Here is a 24,243-nt window from a genome sequence, read left to right as displayed (position 1 = left end):
TTTCTGAATCATTTGTGTTAATTTCATGAACGTGTGTTTAAGTATCAATCAGCATAAGAGCTTTAATGACATAAATCTCCTGATATTTTCTGTCAGCACCAGTGGAGGTTCACTCAGGTTGTTTCTTGTGCTCCAGACGGTAAAGCTTGTCCAGCCGCTCCCGCCCTGGAGGAGTGGCGAGTCTGCAGCGACCATCCCTGCATGACCTTCCACTGGGAAGCCTCAGCTTGGCGTCCGTGTGTCCAGAACGCGTCTGCTGCCCTGAACGCCAGCGCTCCGGGGAACGGCACCTGTGCAGCCGGCGTCCAGAGCCGTAACGTCACCTGCGTGAAGAAGAGCGTGGGCGCCGTGCTCAGTAAAAGGTGCGCTAGTGCTACAGCGTTTTTTCAATCGATTCTCTTTGTTTGCCAAAAACAACGATTTTTCCACGTCTGGAGAGTTTGAAGGGTCCCGACGGTGCAGAGAGCTTGTCTGTGTGTCAGGTCAACATCTGAGGAAACAAACAAACCAAATCTCACAGGTGTGTCGTCTGATTTATGTCGACTTTTTCAACAAATGATGCTGAAGGTTCCCGCTGAGAACGGAGCCGCCTGGCATCATCAGTGACATTTATATTTCATGATATTTAAACATGATTAATATTTAAGAAGGTTTTTTTCTGAGAGAAACGGAGCCTTTGCGGCCTGCAGCTTATTTTTAGCATAAACGATCCCCTTAGAGAAAATAAATTGTGCATGAGGGGTTAAAGATGTAATCTTGTCTCTGGTTTACCAAAACACACTCGCCAGTGGAGAGAACCACAAATGAAGCTCCTCCCACACCTTTGAGCCCTCCTTTAGTGTCACTTTTCCCTCTGATCTTCTGACTTTAGCAGCGTAATATCAAACAGCGCTTTTATTCTCTGTTTTTAATGATGTTAAAGCTCACAGCAGAAATACAGATTTATAAATAATTCACAGAGTTTGTCCCCCTTTACTTCAGTCTGGTATTGACAGGGTCATAAAATAGATTATGAAGAGCCCCCCCTCTTTGTCTCCCACCACAAAGGCTTTAATGAAAGCTGTCATTTCTGCTCCGCCACCAAACTCGTCTGTTCAGTTCGCTGGGAATTTAATTACTTTCTTCCTATTCATGCGGCTGCAGCGTAAATGGAGTTTCTTCTCCTTTAAACGTACCTGTTGTGACTCAGAGCGACGAGGATGTTATTGTGTTCTTCTGGGGTGAAAGTGGCGTCTGACTCCAACCATCGGACAACTTCTGAAACTTTGCAGCTCACAGGAAGATCCGCTTTTTTGGCATCAGATTTGTACATTTTGATTATTTAACAAGTCAGCTGTTCAGTATCAGCTGTGAAAATAGCAAATATTTCATCTTTTGAATGGATTTACAGTTTGTTTTGCTTTTGTTTATCCATTTCTATATATTTGTTCAAATAAAAAAAAAATCCTGCTCAAAATGTATCTGTTATCCCATCCGGTATATTAACTATTAGCAGAGGTAAACATCTATTAACTGACCATGACGACTCTTCCTTAACCTCAAAATATAAAACTGTAAAAACTGAAAAGTAGAGCCAGTAATTGATAAGAAAAAATGAACGAATTAATTGCAAACTTAATTAATTAATTGCGATTAATCGCAAATATTATTATTTTTTTGTTTCAGTATTATCTGCATATAATCACAATGTGAAATCACTCACAAAACTGTACATTTAGAATATTTATTTTTAGTTAATGCTGTCGATTAATTTAAAAAAACCATTAAGATTAATCACACTTTTGTGTTGTGATTAATCACAATGTTTTACGACGTTAATTTTATATGAACAAAAACTGTCAAGAGATTTTTTTCCTCTATTTTTTATTGTCTACATTATTTTTAATTATTTTTCAACTTAGAAATATAAATTGTGTGCATAAAACACATCAATACTAAGATATTCAGAATTACTCCAAGGAAATAAAGATGCTGAAGAACATCTATAAGAAACAAACCTGACCTAAAATAAAACAAAAAAAAAACTTTTCTTCATCTTTTGGACAAAAACAAGCGTTAAGAGGTGAACTTTCTTCTTGAACGGATGATCTAACCGATCATGAGGATCAGTATTTGTATTGGTTTCCTTTGTCGATTGAATATTTATTTAATTTATAAGCAACAATAGTATAAGTGGGATAATGCCCGATGAAGTGTTTTAAGACACGCTGTGGAAGTCTGAGCCGCTGAGACGAAGCGAAGAACTGTTTCTTTGCTAGGTGTCATTCATTTGCATTAGTAAATATGAACTCTTTTGATTAATCACATGCGTTAACGTGTTAATGTTCACTGTCCTACTCGTAAGATTTCCTCAAATTAGAGGATTTAGTCTAAATTTCCATCCAATTTTTTTCTGCTGTGCCCTAAATCTTATTATAAAAACACAAATTCTAAATAAAAATGTATTCTTTTGGCAGATTATTTTGCTTTATTGATCTTTTTCGTATTTATTTTAGATGAGCTGTTTTTCTTAATTATTTCAACTACACTATCTGACAAATTACCATGAAGGTTTTTAGGTTTTGTCACATATGATGCACAGATTGATTAATACGTGAATTTTAAAAGCCATTTGGTTAAATTAGAAAAAATAATTGTGTTCATACATTACATATAACACTCTATTTCCTTATTTATACAATAACGAGTTATATTTTAGCTCTAAAAGGAGCCTCAACACAGTTTTTCTTAAGAAAACAACCGTTTCAAGGGAATGAATAATATTTAAACTCAAGTTTTGTGTTGTTTAGTGCAGCAGCGGAGGTTTGGGGTGAAGGACAGTCTGTGATGAAGTGCAGCTTCTTCTTCTGTTTCGTATTCGACCTGCTCAACCATTTGGACACATGAACCTTGTTTTGCAGTTGCAGGATCTTTAGAAAGTCCTTCTTGTCCTGAACATGGCCTGATCTCTCCAGATACTTCAGAATTCCCTCAGATGGTGAATGACTTCAGTACAGACCACAGGCCTGAGACCTCCTCCCAAAGTCTCCGTTTGTCTTCTGTGAGCCTCACGTTCACCAGAGAACCTCTGCTGACTCTATTTAAGATCCTAACATCCAAATGCCAAAAGAGAGCATTTCTTAAACTAACAAACTCTAGAAATTAGAGACAAATTTAAATGTTTGACATCCTAATTCTTACTTTAACCCATCTTGAAGGACTAATAACTCTGCAGCGACCTTGACTCCTCTGGAAGTCGCCAAAGCTGAACCCCGTGGCCTCGACTGGGACTCTAATGTTCCCATTTTGGGCAAATCACATCATATTTCGCAGCTGCTCTGTTGCGCTGCCATGCCCTCTGGCATACATCAGCGCAGAAGGCAGGAGGAAGAGAAGGGATAAAGCTGAGGAAGGATGGCTTTTAGGTAGCCTGCTTCCTCCTTCTGCCGCCGCACACTTTGATGTCACTCCAGAGCGTGCTGGCTTTCTGCTGCAGCGGCGATGTGGCGACACGCTGGGTCTCCGGTGAGACCTGGATCGGATTGTCGGGCAGAGAAAGTCGCTGGGTCTGAAATCAAATTTGGAGGTGTGTGCGTGCTGAACAGAGTGTTGAGGAGGAGGTTTGCCTGCTGCTTAATGAAGACATCAAAGCTCATGAACCTTTTTTCCTTATATAGTCGGAATCTCTTCTATTCTGCACAATGAGGAGAATAAGGCCGAGCCAATGGGCTGCTGCCAAAGCATCAAACGAGATGTGTACCTGCCCTAATGGAGAGGAAATGCATGATTATTTCCAATCATGACTGAAAGAGTCAGGAAATAAATCTTAAGGTCTGTAATGATAGCCTGTAGCATGGCAGGAGTTTCACTGAGCAGCACTTTGCATGTTCTCTTTTCTCCGGATAATTAGCAGCCGTGCTGATTGATTTTTTTTTCTCCCAATAATGATCTCTCAATCTCTTTTGTGCAGCGACTACATACTAGTGTAGCTGCTTTTTATTGGACGATGGATCACCGCCTGATGGTGAATTGTGTTCCCAACTTACAGGCGAATCATTCTCGCCGTAAACTTTATTTCTGAGCAGATGGAGGATGGAACTCCTCTGGTTTGAGATCCTGGTGGATTCCTCCGTCTCCACAAAACATAGTGACCGCGATCATGCAGAACGTGTCACAGAGGAGGGTGTGTGTTATGAGGCCATGATGGCTGACGATAAAGCAAGGGAGTTTACAAATGTTTGAATTTCTGCGCTTTTGAATCTTTTCACAAGCTCTAATGTTGCTTTCCTGGAGCCTTCACTGTCACTGTCTAAAAGGCAGGAAACCAGAGTTTGGTGATAGAAATGTAAATATTTGATTAATTAACCAAAACATGAAGAAAACCATAAAGAACCCAAAAACGGGTGACATAGCAGATGACCTGACAAGGAAGAACTGAAAACCAGACACTTCAATAGACTGAAGGTAATGAACTGAAATGAAGATCATGATGAATCTGAAACTAAAGTGACTGACGGACAGTTCATAACCGAACATGACAAAAACCAAAGCAAAGTCCACAATCCTCACCATCCCCTCCCCAAAAGGGCCGAGATGCCCAAAAAACAAAACACTTGGCAGGAGGGGAGATGGAGCAACGATCAGCGATCAGTGCCATCAGGAATAGATGGAGTAAAATGGCTTACAGCTGCAGGAAATCCCATCTGGCGTGGCGTGGAATGGCGAGGACTGCAGTGAAACAAAACCCCGTCACTACAGCAAAAACTCCAGCTGGGTCCAAGGTGGTCGGGTCAGTTTGTCAAGAACTGGTGGTGGACCCAAAATGCAGGAGACCAGGCCAAACCAAAGTCCACAATCCCCCATGACCACCAGAGTTCCCAGAGTTCCTTGCGTTCTCACAAGAAGTTTTGAATCATGCTCCCAGTGGGTCACCGGGAGGTCACGGGTCACTTTTTTGATAATAAATTCTCGAACTACGCATGTAGAAGAAGGATCACTCAGGGCCTGGGGTGAAATGGAGGATTTCTTTGTTTTGTCTTTCTTTAAAAACAAAAACCCAAATTTATCTTGAAAATAGTTTTATTGTAACCCATAAAAAAGGGAGAGAAGAAAACCCCAAAATGTTGTTGTACTCCATTTCATTCCCCAAAGTTTGGTCCAAACCCCCAAATAAATCAATAAATACATAAATAAATAAAATAAATCAAAATACACTAACTGCATTATTATTAATGTGCACACACAAACGTTTTTAATGTAATCCTTTGTACTGAGGCTGAAATCCCCCAAATGTTAAGAACAAAACTCAAATTAGCTTAAATCTCAGCATGTAAAACTCGTGTTTTCACCTGCGGTTACAGCCGAGGTTTTCAGCTCCTTATAAAATTCTCAGTTGATCATTCTAGACTTTTTAACTCATGCAAACCAACATCATAAAAAAGCCTCTAACTTGTTATTTTCTTGCTTCATTGGTTTTTTTTTTCCCCAAGGTAAGACTTATAAATAATCTCCTAAATGTTTAATTCTAATAATGTTGCCAGTATAATAAAGCAGGACACTGCTCTCAATGTAAATCTAATCATGTCCAAAGTCTTAATTCACTTTATCCTGAACAATTATTGTTTGTTATCAGAGATTTATCACTGTGAAATAACCTGTAAGTCTTTTTTCTTGAAACTCGTGGCCATAAATTACATTCACTCATTTTTTTCTCTTAAACTCCTGCCTCTAAAATACAGAAGATCAGTGATTATACTTTTTCTAAATCTGATAGGATTAGATTCAGAACAAAAATGAAGACAAAAATCAAAAATGAAATTCTCACAGCTATGAGAGTTCAGACTAGGGGTGGGTAAAGTCTTTGACTTGTGGGCCTCAAAGGGTTCTAGATTTTGACAAAAGGGGAGAAGATTTGATAATCCATGTCATAAAAGAAAGAAATAATATGGAATTTTGATGAAAACATGCTTTGATTTTGATTCAAAATTAAACTATACTTTAAAAACGAACATTTTGGAAATTTTCTTTCAAAACTTTGACTTTGATTCTCGTTTTAATACCAATTGCACCAATAGGGTTATGACCCTCATTAAAAAAAAACCAAATTAAAGAAAAGCTGCGTTAATGTGTTGTTGGAGTGATCAGAAAAATAACTGTCAGACTCAGAAAACACACATGAATGTCGTAAAAACGGCGAATCTTCCAAACGAGTTTTCTGTGTTTCTGTGCAGCGTTTATGGGGAGACACCATAATTACTCCAGTTTGGAGCCAGATTAACAGCTTAACGGGCTGCAGTTTGATAGATGTACCAATTTAGAATAAAATTTGATCATTCATTTATTTTTGGAATGAAATTCTAGCTAAATGTTTACTTTAGTTACCGAAGTTCCTCCTTTCAGATCTTTTTTTATGTCTTTCTCTATTAATTTGGTTTATATCTCAGCTGATTTCTTTTCCGTCTTTGTGTTTAAAACGTATCTGTCTTTCTGTGCATTTTCTACTTTACTTTGACTCGATTAGAGCAGTGAAACGCTGAATAAAATCCTGTGAATTCTTTCTGCGGTGAGAGCATACTGTTATCCAGCGTGGGCTTCAGTGCCTCAGCGCAAACACATCTCATCAATCATGCTTTCTGGAGGTAAACAATGATGTCAATTAAGGGCCGTGCAGTTGTTTTGCTGCATTGCCTGCTTTCCATAGAGTCTGGGTGTTATCATTCACCCCTGTGAAAAGAATTTAAAAGCAGCATTTATCTGTGTTCAGGTGTTCCGATTCCTCCCGCCCAGAATCCTTCCAGCCTTGTTTGCTTCCCTGCAAGACCGACTGCATAGTGACCCCCTTCAGCGAGTGGACGTCCTGCCCGTCAACCTGCCTCCCAGGTAGCTCGCCGCATGAATTTATATTAACTCATTTCAGAAATGCCTGTCTAATAACTAAACATGAATCAGTCAGACATCATGATGACACTTCTAACCTTTGCTCAAGGACTTTATGGAATGGAAACGTTCCAGTAAAGAGGAGGAACGGAGAATTTACATATTCAAAGAAAGATCTGTTTTGTTTTTGGACATTTGCACATTTGCACGCCGTCATGTCAGACTGTTTATGAAAGAGTGGTTGAATAAAGAAAAACGGCGTCCTCCAGAGTAGATAATGATTACTTTTAATTGTAAATGACAGAGTGGAGTGCTGGTTCCAACGAGCCGCCGCGTGGACTGGAAAATGGATCTGTAATGGCTTCCAGTCTGTGTGTCGTTTTGTCTTCAAAAAGTATGTAATTGTTTTTAGAAGAAGCGAGCGGGCGCCTCATCTCTGTAAATATGCCATTGTCCGCCGGGTCCGCTGAAGATGTAATCGCTTTCTTAATTGCACCATTTTCAATGTTTAGTAATTAGCACGGTGTAATGAGGCTTGTAGCTTGAGCCAAATGAAGCCATTCCAGCGCCGTGTCCGCAAACAGTCCGCAGTGAAGCGGAGGACATCACGGCCGTCGGGGGGGCTCGGCGGGGGACGTGCACGGCCGTCGGGGGCGTGCACGGCGGGGGACGTGCACGGCGGGGGACGTGCACAGCAGTTTTTAGTAGTCTATTGGACACAGTGGCTGACAATGGTGACATTTCATGTTCATCTGCTGCGGAGAAACGACATTCTGTTACTGTAGGATGTAGAACCGGGCGATATGGAAACAAAATGTATATCATGATATTAATTATTTTGATATATATCACGATATATAAAAAAAATTAAGTTTATTTTGAGTTATTCTCTGAAAGAAAATTGACAAAAGTGTCATTACTTACTTTTCTCTTTTTTTTTCCAACATGTTCCTGTCACAAATGAAAAAACTTTCTTAAGTGTATAACAGTTTGAAGTTTCTTTATGCACATGATATGTATCGTCATATCACTAGTAGGATATAATCATCTTTAAAGTCTCCCTCCAATGAAAATCCTGTTTTTTGAGTTTTTAACATGTTTGTGTGACATTTTTCTTCTGAAAGAGAACAAATGTCATAAGAAATGATTTCCGAGTATTTCTCCTTTTAAATCAATCAAACTGTCTTGGACAGACTCTGTCTGAATGATCTTCTTTCCATCAACAGCTCTGCTGCACATGCACTAAACCCTCATCTGTTCCTAGTGTCTAGTTCAGGTTCTGGAGAAGAGAAGATGGTATCTTCACATTGACTGCAGTCAAATGAGCCGCCGTTCACATTTCTGTGGTCAAATCAGCATCACTGGATTTTTGGTGTGAGTTTCATCCAATACTTACGGTAGCAGGACTGAGAACGCTGGAAAATCTCCACCAGACTCCACGGAGCTTCTTGATGTGACCACGGAAATGTGAACGGCGGCTCATTTGACCGCAGTTGGAAAGGATTGTAAATCAATGAAAGAGCATTTGGATGTTAGCTTTGATTATTTTATCAAGAACTCTGAGAAACCAATGATTGAATGTATTGATCACAGTCAATAAACATTGGAGAATTAGCTAAAAGAGTCTTTGGTGAACTGGAAGGAGAAAGAATCAGGATTTTGGAGGAAGTTCTGTCCATGAAGATCTTCGGTTCCTCGTCCCAGCTGACATCCGGATCAGAACCATACGGCTGGACGTTACCCAGATTGATGGATGTTTTTATGTAGCAGCGGTGAAGATTTATGCTAGAGAGACACAAACTGTCTGAATTCCCCACAATCACTATATAGAGCGTTTGCCATCTTCTAGAGCTGGATCTACTAATTCCAAAATCGAGTGCACTCGAAATTTCCCAGAAGTCTTTGTGAAAAACTAGCGTGCATCGATGCTCACTAGATTAGCAAATATAGACCACAATGCATTGCAGTTGAACTGTTTGGAACAATAAAAATGTGTTTAAGTGCATTTTTTTAATAAACTATCCACATTTTCACCATCAGAACACAGTGGAGTCATAAATAAACGTTGTAAAAAGTTCATATTTATTCGATTTTGTGAAATTGGTGACGTCTAATCCCTGTTTAGAAAAATCAAATGAGCATCGTGTCCGAATTGCCTTTAAATCCAGGGCACTGGATAGTTTTTTAGTAGTTAGGGATAGGGTGGGAAATCGGACAGCCTCAGAGCTATCATAAGGGGCGGAGCATCAAAAGCCACGCCCCCTCAGAGGAGATTTTGGAAAAAGAGGCTTCAGATTAATATGAAAAATGGCTTTTTAAGACATTTAGGTTGCGGGACTTGGTTAAAAATGTCATAATCATAACTAAAACACTACTGGGAACGTTTTTTTTTTTTTTTAAATAAATGTCATAGGAGACTTTAACTCCATGAAAATCTGCTAAATATTGAATGATCGTGGTGTCTTTTGTTCCTCAGAGAATGGAACCGCTGCCACGCAGTCTCGATACAGAATCATCATCCAAAGACCTGCAAACGGGGGTCAGGAATGCCCCGACACCCTGTTTGAGGAGAGGGACTGCGACTTCCTGCCGCGATGTCCAGTTTTCAGGTCAGATTCCTCGATGTTCACTTAATGATCAGAATCTGCTCTAAGAGGCCAACATTCAATAACTGGAATGGATACACAAATACTCAAAGCATGAATTTAATTAAGTTACCCATAAACATTTGCACCAACAGCACTGTGCTTTTTAATGTTAATACACTATCTATATTCACTTTTAAACCTCAGTCTCTCTGTTGTTTATACACCATCAGAAAGATGAGCATCAGTGACCGAGATGTGTGCAGACTGTCACAAATCAACACGGTCCTTGTGTTGAGTTTGTTACGGCTCACGGACGGCAGCAGAAAGTAAACCGTCCACAGAAATTAGGAGATGTAACATTTTCTGACACCAAACTGAAGAGAAAATCAGGAAGAATGAAGGTCCGTGAAGGCCAAACAAAGCAGCTTTTATCTGATCTTCATACGGTGCAGACAACAGATGATTTGGAATTTTTCCCTATTTATTAACTTTAAAGCATGCAACTGTACAACTTTTATAAAGTTTTTTTAAATGATAGTTTTGGTCACAGTTTATATTTCTAGCAAACATAACTTTTAACCTTCCAATTTTATCTCCATCTCATTCATTTCATTGTTTCTTTTGGTCAATTTAGCTTCAGGGATTCAGCAATAGGACTAAATCTGAAACTCCATTAGAACTCGACTACTTCAGTTGGAGTTAAAGAGTCAGAAGCCGCAGGTTTGGCTAATTGAAAGCGAGAACTAATCATCTGCAAGTCTTATCTTCCGTAAAATAAACCCTTTTTGTAACTGAATTTGTGTTAAACGCACAGCAAAAGGAGAAAAGACATCAACGCAATCTTAGGAAAGCAATTGTTGCTCCCCATCAGTCCGAGGAAGGTTAGGAGGCAATTTTCAAACAAGTCAGAGGCTATTAAGTAGAAAAAAGTGAAGTTTTAAAGTTTTACAACTGCAGAACATTCGAGTTTTCAGTTGGCAATTTTGTAGAGCAGATTGTTTTCTCTGAGCTTCCTCTTCAGTCCAAAAATATGCCTCATGTGGGTCCAGGTCGTCATTATAAAGGACACTTGTGACCACGTCAGGTCTGCTTTAGGAAACTGAAGCCGACATTTTGGATAGATCATGTAACGGTGAATCAAAGATTTTTTCCAATTAATATAGTGTAAATGAACGTTTCTTCTGAAACATTCTTGTGTTTCATGCAGGTGGAGGACGCACAAGTGGCACAGCTGCATGGTGGTCCCTGATTCTGTCAGACGAGGACTGTCTGGAGCAGGAGAGGACTGTGGGGATGGGTTGGAGACCAGAGGTAGGCTTCATGGCATTCCGTTCCTCTGGTTCTTCCTGTGCTTTAGTTTGCTTTGCTGTTCTTACATGTAATAAAACTCCTACACTAAAAAAACATGATCCTACTTTATCTTTACTTATGATGTTAGCTGTAACAAACCTGCTGCAGTTGGAACCAGCCGTCTGTTCCGTGTCAGGGACATCATTAAAATGGATTGTACTATTGTTATACGTGTGGTCAGTGTATTATGAAGTATTCGTATTGACAATGGAAGTTCCACACTCTTATGATATACTGGCGAAGCTGTTATACGGTGTCCTTCCACCGTACTCTAGTCGTTAGTAAGGTGTGAGTACTGGATCCTTACTGACCACACTGGGTCTGCACGTGATCCGTAAGTGTAACTATTCAGTTACATACTTGCTGTTTTGGCTAGTTTTGGCTTTTCTTTTTAGTTTTTTAGGCTCTTATGGAGTTTAGCTAATATTTCAGCTACATGCTAGCTGTTTTGAGTAATTTAGGCCTTTTTCAGTTTTTAGGATATTTTGAAGTTTAGCAATTTTTTCAGCTACATGCTAGATGTTTTGGCTGGTTGAGGCTTTTATTTGAGTTTTTTAGGCTGTTTTGGAGTTCAGCTAATATTTATACTCTAGCTGTTTTGAGTAATTTAGGCTTTTTTCATTTTTTTGGATATTTTGAAGATTAGCTATTTTTTTCAGCTAAATGCTAGCTGTTTTGGTTAATTTACGTTTTTTTTATTATTATTATTGATTTGGCATTTAGCTGATATTTTATCTGACTATCAGCTTCAGTGTTTTCAGTTATTACCCTCAGTGATTTCAGATTCAGCATTTTCAGCTATCAGCCTCAGCGTTTTCAGCTATTACCTTCAGTGATTTCAGTTTCAGCATTTTCAGTTATCAACTTCAGCGTTTTCAGCTATGAGCTTCAGCGTTTTTAGCTATCAATTTCAGCATCTTCAGCGGCCAAATTCAGCTTACAGCATTCACACTAGCACACAGCTAATGCTACATATCTAGTTCATAATTATGTCAAAATTAAAGTTTTTAAACAGTAGTTTTAGTGTTCAATAAAGTTCATGCTGGGCAGAAAAAGCACTGTCATGTCCAATAACCTTCCTGATGAAGTCTTCTCCTGAAAACTTATTCATGTGGGTTTTTTTGTTTTTAAAAAAACAACAAAAATTGTACAGTTTTGGTCTTTTTCTTTAACATCAAGGCTTCATTTCACTGACATGTTCGCAGTTTAGTTGGTAGTTTCCTTTTCATTTCGGTGCAGACTTTCTTTATAATGTTTGTTCCATCCATCATCCCTCCCTCCATCCATCCATCCATCATCCATCCCTCCATCCCTCCATCCATCCATCCATCATCCCTCCCTCCCTCCCTCCCTCCATCCATCCATCCATCATCCCTCCCTCCCTCCATCCATCCATCCATCCATCATCCCTCCCTCCCTCTATCCATCCATCCATCCATCATCCCTCCATCCCTCCATCCATCCATCCATCCATCCATCCATCATCCATCCCTCCATCCCTCCATCCATCCATCCATCCATCCATCCATCATCCATCCCTCCATCCCTCCATCCATCCATCCATCCATCCATCCATCATCCATCCCTCCATCCCTCCATCCATCCATCCATCCATCCATCCATCATCCATCCCTCCATCCCTCCATCCATCCATCCATCCATCCATCCATCATCCATCCCTCCATCCCTCCATCCATCCATCCATCCATCCATCCATCATCCATCCCTCCATCCCTCCATCCATCCATCCATCCATCCATCCATCATCCATCCCTCCATCCCTCCATCCATCCATCCATCCATCCATCCATCATCCATCCCTCCATCCCTCCATCCATCCATCCATCCATCCATCCATCATCCATCTATCCATCCATCCATCCCTCCATCCATCCATCCATCCATCCATCCATCCATCCATCCATCCATCCATCCATCTCCTTCCGCTCATCTGGGACCAGGTTGTGGATGTTTGTTTAGCTTTCAATTATAGATTGACTTGACTTTGTTTTGCTAACAATGCCACAGAAAATCTGTACTTTTTGTGGAATAAATGAACGTATTATTGAAATCAGACAAAACTTGGTAAGATCACCACAGAAATGTCCCCCTGCATCACCAATGGTTGATTATCTGTTGTTCATTAACTCCATAAATTAGGTTTATTTTAAATCCATTTACTTTAAAATCTTTGGGAAACTTGCATTTTCGTTTAGACCACAAAACATAAAAAATGTTTTCTTTTTATGTAAATATTTCTCGTATAGTACTCTGCCAATGCGGCGCTTGCAGCCCCACTCTGCTCTTTGCTATTTGTAGCTTTTCTCAGTCAGAACTATAATTATATCTGCCATTTCAGAAGAACGTCTCTTTGGCTTTTTAAAGGCAGAAAAAAGCTGTATGTTGTGTGTTCTCGTTAAAAGCAATCCTCCCTGACCTTTCTCATCGTCTTCTAAATATGATTAGAAGCGGGTTAAATGGCTGTGACATTTAAAAGTTTAAGCGTGAAGTCAGTGATTAATATTAACACAGAATGTAAATATAGACTTTGAAAGAGCAAAGCGTTTCATTCATTTTACTCTGAAGAATTCTTAACCAGTTCAGCTGAAACAGATCATTAAATGGGATTCTGGTTCTGGAGGACGTACTTTAGGAATATGAAGAAAAACATCATCAGGTGTGTTTGGTCCTCAGCAGTTCAGAATTGTCTATTTTTTTGGGTTGAAGGAAAACTTTTCTTCATATTTTGTTTTTGCATCAAACTTTATCATCATCTTTTGATGGTGAGATAAAAACAAAAAAAATCATTTATTGGTTATTTACTAACTTTAAAGCAGAGCAGCTTTGTCACCTTCAATCCTAAATGAAGTTAAATGAAGTTTTGTCAGATTTTGTCTGTTTAAACGTTTCTGTTGTAAAAGCTCTGGTTGTTGATTTCAATGATAACAGAATATTTATTTCCACTGAAATTCCTCATTATGTCTTGATCAATTATTAATGTTTATTTCTGTTGTGAGAACACAGCCCATTATTTATATTAAATCAATCTAAAGTGTAACTCGAGGGAATTTAAGAAGTATATATATATATATATATATATATATATTTTTTTTTTTTCGACATTTTTTTTATTTCCTTTTTCTGTCAGACAGATTATAACTTATATCTAAAGTCTATGTACAGTTGTGTGTCTCTCTCAATGTAGTTTCTGCTTTTATTACTATTAATATTTCTCTAAGTTCTAACCTGTTGTTAAGCTTCATCTTAGAAAAATATATCTTTATTTCACAGTTTTAACTCATTTATGATCTATTTTCATTCTGAGCTATTAGGAAACAGATTTTAAGCAATTACAGTGATGTTTTGGTCCATTCCTCCATCAGATCTCCTCTAGAGCAGTGATGTTTTGGTCTATTCCTCCTGTAGATCTCCTCTAGAGCAGTGATGTTTTGGTCCATTCCTCCATCAGATCTCCTCTAGAGCAGTGATGTTTTGGTCCATTCCTCCATCAGATCTCCTCAAGAGCAGTGATGTATTGGTCCATTCCTCCATCAGATCTCCTCAAGAGCAGTGATGTTTTGGTCCATTCCTCCATCAGATCTCCTCAAGAGCAGTGATGTTTTGGTCCATTCCTCCTGTAGATCTCCTCTAGAGCAGTGATGTTTTGGTCCATTCCTCCATCAGATCTCCTCTAGAGCAGTGATGTTTTGGTCCATTCCTCCACACAGATCTCCTCTAGAGCGGAGATGTTTTGGTCCATTCCTTCTGCAGATCTCCTCAAGAGCAGTGATGTTTTGGTCCATTCCTCCTGTAGATCTCCTCTAGAGCAGTGATGTTTTGGTCCATTCCTCCTGTAGATCTCCTCTAGAGCAGTGATGTTTTGGTCCGTTCCTCCATCAGATCTCCTCTAGAGCAGATATGTTTTGGTCCATTCCTCCTGTAGATCTCCTCTAGAGCAGTGATGTTTTGGTCCGTTCCTCCATCAGATCTCCTCTAGAGCAGAGATGTTTTGGTCCATTCCTCCATCAGATCTCCTCTAGAGCAGTGATGTTTTGGTCCATTCCTCCACACAGATCTCCTCTAGAGCAGATATGTTTTGGTCCATTCCTTCTGCAGAACTCCTCTAGAGCAGTGATGTTTTGGTCCATTCCTCCATCAGATCTCCTCTAGAGCAGTGATGTTTTGGTCCATTCCTCCATCAGATCTCCTCTAGAGCAGAGATGTTTTGTGGCGGTCGCTGGTAACACGGATTTTCAAATCCCTCCAAAGATTTTCTATGTGGTTGAGATCTGGAGACTTATTTAGAGAAGTATCTTCAATGGTTTTTCGCATTTATATCTCTTTTTAATATTGCACATTACTTTGATGTTTTAGTAATATGCTACATAAATAAGGTTTGTTTATTTTTTTTCAAGAAAAAAAAAATAATATGGAGCTATAGATTATTGAGCAACGTGGAAGATCTGATATAAAATCCTCTATAGTTTTACATTTATTACATTTTTGACACATTTAAATGTATGAACTTAAGAAGCTGAATGAATAGATATTATATATTTTAACTCGTGTGTTTTAGAAAGCTGCAGAATCTCTGCTGGTAAATCACAAAAATGTCCTTTGGGTCGCCTCTGCAAAATGCAAAATGTCATCCTGCATGTCCTCAGCGGACTTGTGGAAATCCCCAAACTGTTGTCAGTAAATAAATTTGAAAGTCAAATATAAATCAATAAAATGGATCAGGGATGTTTCCAGAGGGGAACTCTGAAAGACGTCGAGTCCTTGGGGGAAGAATCGTTTTCCACAGCGGCAGGCTTCGTGACATATCCGTGCATGTGAGCTCATCCGATAAAAACAGGGACCAAACTAGGAAAGTGAGACTCCAAACATGCTACTTGATGCAGGAAGTGCTGAGAGGTTCCAGGTGGTGGGAAATGGTCAGCAGGGTGGTTTAGGAGGACGGAGAATCAGGTCTCAGCCGACAGGTTCAGGGGGTATTGGGAGTGACGAAACAGGAAGTCCTGATGTCAAAATAAAAGCTTGTAGTTCTAAAGCCATAACTTTTATGTTAATGATGCTCCGTTCCGGCTCAGAACCATTTATGAATGTTATCTGTGGAAATGAATGGAATTATTTCATAGTAAACATATTTTATTAAATAAAACTGAATTTTAAAGAAAGAAATCTACAGTAGATTAACCTTTTATAACATCAATTATTCATATGACAGCCCGGCTCGTTTGGCGAATGTGAACGCTCATCTGAACTTTGACTCTACTCAGAAAGTCTTGTTTCTCCTGTAATGAACCTCATCTGGTTCACATCACTGTGAACGTTCCTGAGTCGATCTAGGGGAGCAAAAAGTGAACCAGCCCGAGCAGAGGACATCACAAAAACAGGAAAAATGTCAGCAAGTAAATGCCATAAATGAGATGCAAACACTTAGAAATATATAAAGGTTAGAGGGATAAGCCAGTGCTCGTCTTCCTGCTTTATTCCCATCCTGGTCAGAACCATATCTGTTCATGTGTGGAGCAGATGAACCCAGAGCTCATTCGGACTCATTTTTAGGACCTTGATGTACAGATATAGATTTATTGAACTCTTTCTTTTCTGGGAAAGGTCAGAATTTGCCAAACTTTCATCTTTTTAAACACACAGTGAGGCTGACCTAGAACTAATATTCAAGCACCACTTTGGTTCTAGAGCGGGAATCTAACCTTCAACACCAAAGGAGCCGTCCAGACCCGTTTCTTACCGACTGCAACCCAGCTGGAGCTGCAAAGACTTACTTCTCCCTTTAGACAAAAAAAGAAGCATTTTAGAGTTTCAATTAATATAAATAATAACACAATATTGTTTTTCATTAATAAAAGCATTAAATATAAAAGATAAAATTGATTTTTTTTCTAAATATATTTTGGGTTTCCTAAGGACATACAAATTCCTTTCAAAATAAGACACTTTATACAAAATAGAAATAGATCGGACAGGGTTTAGGAAAGATCTACCTCAGGGGTGTCAAACTTCACATTCTGATCTCAAGTGGGCCGGACCAGTAACAAGATAGCAACGTAATCGATGGTCAACTTGTGATCTGTAGCTTTGTTTTTTTAGACTTTCACTCACAGAGGCCAAAGGATTTCATATAAAATGCATTTTGCTAAAATAAATTGTTTATTTAATCTTACACAGAATGTTTTACATCTGACATTGAAGCAGTCCCAATAGTAAACTCAAAAGTCGGCTTCAGGAAAAAAATAAACACTCTGCTTTAAATATAAATGTCCAAATCGATGAAAAATTAAACTAAGTTAAAGTCCATCTTACCCAGACGTGGCACGCGCTTGCAAGGATACGCAGTTTGTTTCTTTATCTCTTCTTTTAACTGTCTTGCGTTTCCTTTGCTTCCCATAGTGGCGGAATTGCGCATTGCGGTCGTTTCCTTAAAGAACTATAACTCGCCACAGGAATGGGCCAGGAACTTGCTTTTTTTTAACATTCTTATATATTTTTTCTCTTTGCAACTGGACCGGATACGGTGTTTGTTTGACACCTCCAATCTAACTTTCAATATTTTCAGAGTCTCATATAGGTGGAGCTCACAAAGTCTCTTAAATTAGTACATTTAGCGCAATTTATCTTACAGTTTTAAAAGCACATCAGTCAAAAAATAGGAATCTAATTACAATAAAATCACTGTAACTCTAATATATTTTCATAATGTTGTTTTCCTTTAGCCAGAAAGCTACAATGAATGGACAAAGAGGCAGGTGTGACTGCGGCGGCTTGCAGAGCTCTGCTCTCCAGTAAAATGACCTCCCACTGTTTTATTACCTTTGATATTAGATCTACCAGCAAAAGTAAAGGAAATGTTTGGAGCAGATGTGACTTTTTCTCTTTTGCTTTTTACAATGGCTTTGAAGAAGAATTGTAAATTTAGGACTTTAAATCTTTAAATCTTTTCAAATTTTAATCTCATAAATATATCTTATGACATTTTAAGTCATAAATATGCAACTTTTTATTGTAATTTAACATTTACTACCTTTTTCTTGTAAATCTACAAAGAATACTGGCACTAATACTCCGTCATAGCTCTCACTAGGGAGTTTTTTTCTTTTTTCTTTTTCTTTTTTTTATCACTGGTGAAAGATTTCTGTTTGCTTCAGATTTGCCGAGAGGTTTATTCACTGAACTGTTTTTTTTCCCCAAATCTCCAAGCAGGATGTTGCCCCTTTTGTTTCATTTTGGATGTAGGAGCGGTTATGTGATTTTTTTTTTATGGTCTGTTGTAGATTCAGGTTCTCTTGTGATGGTAGAACCACACAAAGGCCTCAAATTTGTCACTCAATAAAACCGAGCGTGTAACTCAAATAAACCCTTTTCATCAGCCTTTTGTTTCTTATTTTCTTTCGTCTTGCTTCCTGGACAGTGAGACGACGTTTATATTGTTGGATTTTATTAGACTGACTTGATGCGATTTGCTGTTGAGAGTGATGCTTGGACGTGAAAAAAAAATCACTTTAACTGCCAACATGTTAGCAGAGCAGCGCCAGCCTCTTGACAATTATTGTTTTGTTTGCAGAGCTGGATGTCTGTGTTACACTGCGCTCTTTAAGGGGGAAATAACAGCCCTGGAATGACAATTAACTTCTAGATAATAAATCCAAAGCAAGTGTTGAGAAACATGAAAACAACATTCTCCAAAACCGTTCGTTCTCTTCATCCAGTCAGGCTGAACTATAAATGAACACGTTCAGCCTCTGCATATATGAAGGTGTGGAACCTTTATGTACAACCAGGAGGAACCTTGGAGTTATTAAAGTAAATATGAATTCAAAGAAGGTCGAGTCGGGATTTTAACCCATTACTAACCGCGCGCTCCTTCATGACCCAGCCCTGCACGCTGGGTGATCCTCATTTATGGAGGATGTGGAGAAGGAAGACATGAAGAGGTTGGTTGGAGGATTCGCTGTGGTTACCAAAAGATATCCGCTAAAAACCAAAGAAGCAGAAACAGAGCAGCCGCTCACACTCACTTCTGCTTTTCTCCCTTTCTTAACCACATAATGTGAAGACCTGAATTATTAAAACTGCAGCACAAAAGTTTGGTTTTATTATTAGTGCAAAAGCTCAAATGTTGCTGCCAAGAAGGGAAGACATAGACAGTATTTGATTTATGCATCATCCACTGGTGGTTTAATGGCTTCAGTCTAAAGTCTCGGGACATTTTGGTTCTATCCTTTGCTTTTTCCACCAGAATCAAACCTGATTTATCATCTAACTGTAGCATCAAGCAACATCCAGCCTGTTTTTTTAAAAGCAGACACACTGATTATAGCAGAGGTTGAAGCAGATATTTCCATTCTGATGAAGTTGGTGATAATCTACTGAATGTCAGAAATCCTCCTGTTTGTGAGCCTCCACTCGTTTACAATTATGATGGGATTTCTCACTGACCATCCATGTCCACGACTCTAAGCTACAATAGGCTGGAAATCCTAGAGATTGTATCACATAATCAGAATCATGAATGATCTCCATTTCAACAAATTAATCTGTTAGGAAAAGAAACTTTCACTGATCTAATTGTAATTTTAAATATTATAGTTGATGTATCTGCACTGAAAATGATGGGTCACAACAGTATTGATAGAAAGTATTCATTCATCTTCTTAGCCGTTTGTACCCTTTGGGGTCACGGGGGTGCTGGAGGCTCACCCGGCTACTGATTGGTTGAGCCAGGGTCTACCTTGGACTGGTCGCCAGTCTGTCGCAGAGTCACAATCACACACCGTTTCACTCCTAGGAGTCACCAATTAACCTATGAAGCACGTTTTTGGATGGGGGGGTGTCTCCAGGGAGATCCCACACATGCACGGGGAGAACATGCAAAGTCCACACAGGAAGGTCACATGTTGGTGGTTCTGTTTCAGGTCACCCAACCGGGACCTTTTTGCTGTGAGGCAAGAGCGCTAACCACTGCCCCACCAAGAAAGTATTTAAAAAGAAACACACACACATTATCCAAAAAGACTAATTTATATGCAGACTAATCAATTTTTTTAAGCATAAAATAAAAACATATATGAAAAACTTTGACGAGCCAGAGGCAAGGTCCACTGCCAAGAACAGGAACACAGACGAGCCATCTGGAATTTCTCTCTCTCCGCCAGAGGAGAAACAAGAACAACACATGAATCCCACTGCACCAAAGCAGAGGCATTAAGAACGACATGAAAAACAAATGATAAAGAACACTTGCCATAGCATCCATCCATCCGTTCATCCGTCCATCCATCTGTTCATCTGTCCATCCATCCATTCATCTGTCCGTCCATCCATCTGTTCATCCATCTGTCCATCCATCCATTCGTTCATCCGACCGTGCATCCATTCATTCGTCTTTAACCACCTTTATTACCAGTTGGGATCGTGGTGTTGCTGGAGCCTATACCAGCCACTGCACAGTTCTCGGTCAACAATTTGAAATTTTTTCTCTAATCAAATCCATAAAATATCAGTTGATCTAAAAAAAAAGAATCAAATCAGTTTTGAAGCAATGAGAATATTTTTCTTTCAATTTGTCTCTTTTATTATAGTTTATCCCAAACCCAAATTTTATTTTATTTCAATGTTTTATCTAAGGCATGATTCTTAAAATAAAGGTCAATAAACAAATAGAGGTACTTCTGTGAACTCTGATCCCTTTAATCTTGGTTCCCAGAATCAAATCCTTTTTCTCCACTTTTGGGAGAGTGCTTTACCTTCTCGTGTGTTTCAGGTGTCAGCTGCGTTGGCGAGAACGGAGAGGCGGCGAACCTGACGGAGTGCTTGCGATGGGCCGGCTCTCTGCCTCCTCAGATCAGGAGATGCCGGGTGGCTTGTAAGGACGACTGCACTCTAACCGCCTGGTCCAAGTTCTCTGAATGTGCTGGATGTGGGAGCGCACGGAGCCGCTCGCGCGCGCTCACAGGTGAGGACCTGCTTATACGCTCAAATGAAGAGGAAAAACGCATTCCCAACAAATCTACTACGTTTGAGGTCAATGATTGTGACGTTGGGTGTCATTGTTTGTCATTGATTGGACTGGAAGCCATTGTGGTCCACGTTTAAGCTGAAGAGGTTTTCTGACTAATGTGTAGCTATAGCGGAACGATGCTCATCGATTGAGCTCGGATGGTGTTTCGTTGCTCTTTGTTGGACTCCACTAATTGCAACTAATGCATCATTTGTTATAAAGCTGATGCTCTGTGGGCAAACACACTCATCTGCTGTGGTTCTTCTCTCATTCAGCTTTTGTTCCTGTAACTTCCTTCTGTACTTCCACTCATGGGTTTTGTCACTTCTAAATTGGATTTTTTTTTTCTATTATAAAAAGCGATCTCTAATTTTTACGGGTGAGAACAGTTGAATTGGAGGCTGGGGTTTCACACTGGACTGGATATTTGTCTTAATGAATATTTGATTGGATGCCGTCGGGTCTGAAGTAAACACACCCTCTCTACTTCCCAGAAAGCAACAGGATTTCAGCCTCATGTCTACGGAGGCTTTCAGAAGAATTGGATTTTGCATTTGTTTGTTTTTCAGAAAATCTTTTAATAATTTACTTTGCTCACCACAAACTAAGTACTCTAATACTGTTGACATCAAGACATTTTACCTTCAAAATCAAACAGAAAAAAATTGATTTAGCTCGTAGCTCTACAGGAGAATGGGCGGAGTCACAGCAGCCTGCACAGGAGAAAAGGAAAAAAAAAAACTAAAAAAGTAGCACAAAACAGGCAGAAAATGACACAAATTGATCCATGAACTTGTTTATGTTCTAGTCTGAGCTGGAATCTGGATTAGACCTGTACGGCTGGATAACTCTGGTATCACTCGCCATTTTTGCTGCACCACTAATGTTAGCTTGTGAGTGTGAGGAGCTGTAAGCTAGGGGGAGAGTGTAAACAGAGAGCTCTCAGTTATGAGTGACGAGAAGAGGAGGCGGGGTTGCTCTACGTCATCACTCCTTAAGTTCTAATGAAGTCCTGCCGCTCTGCTGAAACTATCTTAGTAAAACAGTTTTTTAAGAAATATTTTGGCTGAAATCGGCAAAATAATAATTGAAAGACCACTGGGAACACTTTGAAATGATTATTAGTGAGACTTCATGGAAAGATGCTTTTTGGCCCAAACTAATATCCACTAAATGATGTTTTTTTGCAGTTGTATTGCAAGAGGATAGAATGAGAAAAGCATGAATGACTTGAAGTAAAGTCTGTTACTTAGATTGATGGTTTTTAACTCTGGAAGTCTCCCACGCTTCACGTTTCACCTTCATCTCTGCTTGTGGTAATTGAAGAAAGAAGTCCGTTTAGTTCCTAATTCTTAAAAACAAAGCATTTATTTTTCCTTTAATTAAAAAGTACTTGTGAGGAAAAACTTGCAGTCTGACACTGACTAATTCACCTGTGCTCCACAGTATATGGTATCGTTACTTTTTCATTTAACAAAAAAAAAAAAAACAACAAAAAAGTGCTAACTGGAACGTGATCTCAGAACCCCATAAACCACATAAGTGAACACTTGACGTGCTGCTTTTCATGAAGTCTTCCTAACAAGCTGCTTCTTGGAGTTGAAACACTTTTAGCGTCACCAGTTTTCTGCTTCCACACCATCGTGCAGGCGTGTGATCATGTTTCACTTTCATGATGCGATGGAGTGCTGAGGTAGAGCGGGTGACCTCTGATTGGAAGATTGCAGGTTCAGTCCCCGCCTTCCCGCTCATGTGTTTGAACCCTCACATTGTTTTCTTGGTTGGCACCAATGGAGTGAATGAGACGGTGACTGTAAAGGACTTTGGGCCTCCTAAGAAAGTAGTAAAGGACTATATAGGTATGTCTACAGGAAACATGCGGACCAGCTCTGGTTTTGTCTTTAGTTTAGAGAAAATTGAAAGTAAAATATGGGAAAAGATTAGAAAAAAATTCTGAAAACAAAAATAATCGGCGTGTGATGTCGCTTGTTCTTAATGTCAAGGAAATTGAATATTTTTGTGGTTTTGAATTCTACATAAGCGTTTGTGGTTTTGGAGGTTTCGCTCCAGCGCTGCAGCATCGACGGCACAATCCTCTGTTTTTCATTGTGTTTCCCGGGGAAACGGTGATAAGTCTGCCTGTAGAGAGTTATCAAATGTAGGACTGACGCCCGACCATAGCAGGTTCTGCATCATTAGACTCTCAGGCAGGATGTGTGCACACACAGGTGGATGAGGTGATTGGGTCGCCGTTCTGGAGTGCTGCTCCAGTTTGCTCCGGCAGCACTCCACCCCCTGTAGCTGCATAATACCAGGAAGACTCATGTCATCACTAAAGTGGCAGCTGGCTTTATGCAGCGCTCTGGAAGAACACTCTCCATCCCGCTCTGCCGCCAGTCAGAGGGGCTTTTTACCCTGGGGGCACACTTATTAGCATGGATTGGATGCCACTTGTGGTTGAAGTATACTGACATGCATCAATTGCTGTTTACCCTTCAGTCCTTCAGAAGCTGGATTTACTTGATCCGGTTGTCAGCAGCAGGTTGGGCTGGAAAACAAGCAGGAAAGCGGATTTTAGCAGGCTCCAGACGCAGAAACATCTCAGTTTTACATGTAGACGGTTGCAGTATATTAAGGTCCAAAGTGAAAGTAGTGTTTTTAACATCTTCTTGTTGACTTTTTCTGATGATGGAGGACATATATAAAGAAATTTAAGCTTAAAGTTGCATTTTTTAGTATTTCTTTATTCAAATGAATCAGGAGCAGACCAAAAAATTCCGTTTGAAAAAAGCCTGTAGCAGGGACGTAGGTGTTACAGTGGGCAGGCCACAAGCTTCCAGGTCTGATCATCCACTTACAGACAAATGGATCCATGAACGTCTTCATTTTCCTCGTCTGAGCTGCTATTAAATGGCTGAATAGCTCTAAAATCACTCGCCATTTTTCTTGCACCGAGCATACGCTGAGGCTATTGTCTCGCCCATAAACTCGGATGGGAAACTATGTCCTAAAAATGACAGTTTTTTAGCAAAAAAACGACATAATCATAATTAAAAATCACTGGAAGTGCTTTGAAAATAGATCAAAGAACGATTGAAGTGAGACTTTAATACCATAGCAGCTTTGACTACTGCTACGCCCCCTATGGGTCAACCTGTCTCGGGTCTGGGGGGAAACGTACAAAAGGAGACAATAAGGAAACTTGGACACCAACAAGAATTAATTTGTGCTGGTTCAAACAAAAACAAACCAAAAGAGAACTGGTTCTTCGGTCAAACATAAAATAAGTCATGGAGACTGATGACCCAAACATGTCAACCGTCTGAGTCAGCAGCTCCCCCTAACCAAAACTAACTAAAGAAAACAAATAAGTAAAGCCCGGAAATCAAGACTACCAACCCCAAACTAACATAACAAAAGCCAGCAGGG

The 24,243-nt window shown here is 39.6% G+C and overlaps 1 protein-coding gene across 1 annotated transcript in view; it reads left to right on the top strand.

Annotated features, from left to right (window-relative positions):
• thsd7ba (thrombospondin, type I, domain containing 7Ba) overlaps positions 1-24,243 on the top strand; it is a 255,311-nt gene that overhangs the window by 165,739 nt on the left and 65,329 nt on the right. Inside the window, exons 10-14 of the mRNA XM_024286085.2 lie at positions 137-362; positions 6,743-6,858; positions 9,332-9,464; positions 10,651-10,754; positions 20,578-20,769. Coding sequence (XP_024141853.1) covers positions 137-362; positions 6,743-6,858; positions 9,332-9,464; positions 10,651-10,754; positions 20,578-20,769 — 771 coding nt within the window. The remainder of the gene's footprint in view (positions 1-136; positions 363-6,742; positions 6,859-9,331; positions 9,465-10,650; positions 10,755-20,577; positions 20,770-24,243) is intronic.

The sequence above is a fragment of the Oryzias melastigma genome, linkage group LG21 (genome assembly GCF_002922805.2).
Source record: "Oryzias melastigma strain HK-1 linkage group LG21, ASM292280v2, whole genome shotgun sequence".
In the NCBI taxonomy this organism is placed as follows: domain Eukaryota; kingdom Metazoa; phylum Chordata; class Actinopteri; order Beloniformes; family Adrianichthyidae; genus Oryzias; species Oryzias melastigma.
The sequence above is the reverse complement of the archived record's forward strand: the minus strand, read 5'-3'. Positions and strand labels throughout refer to the sequence as shown.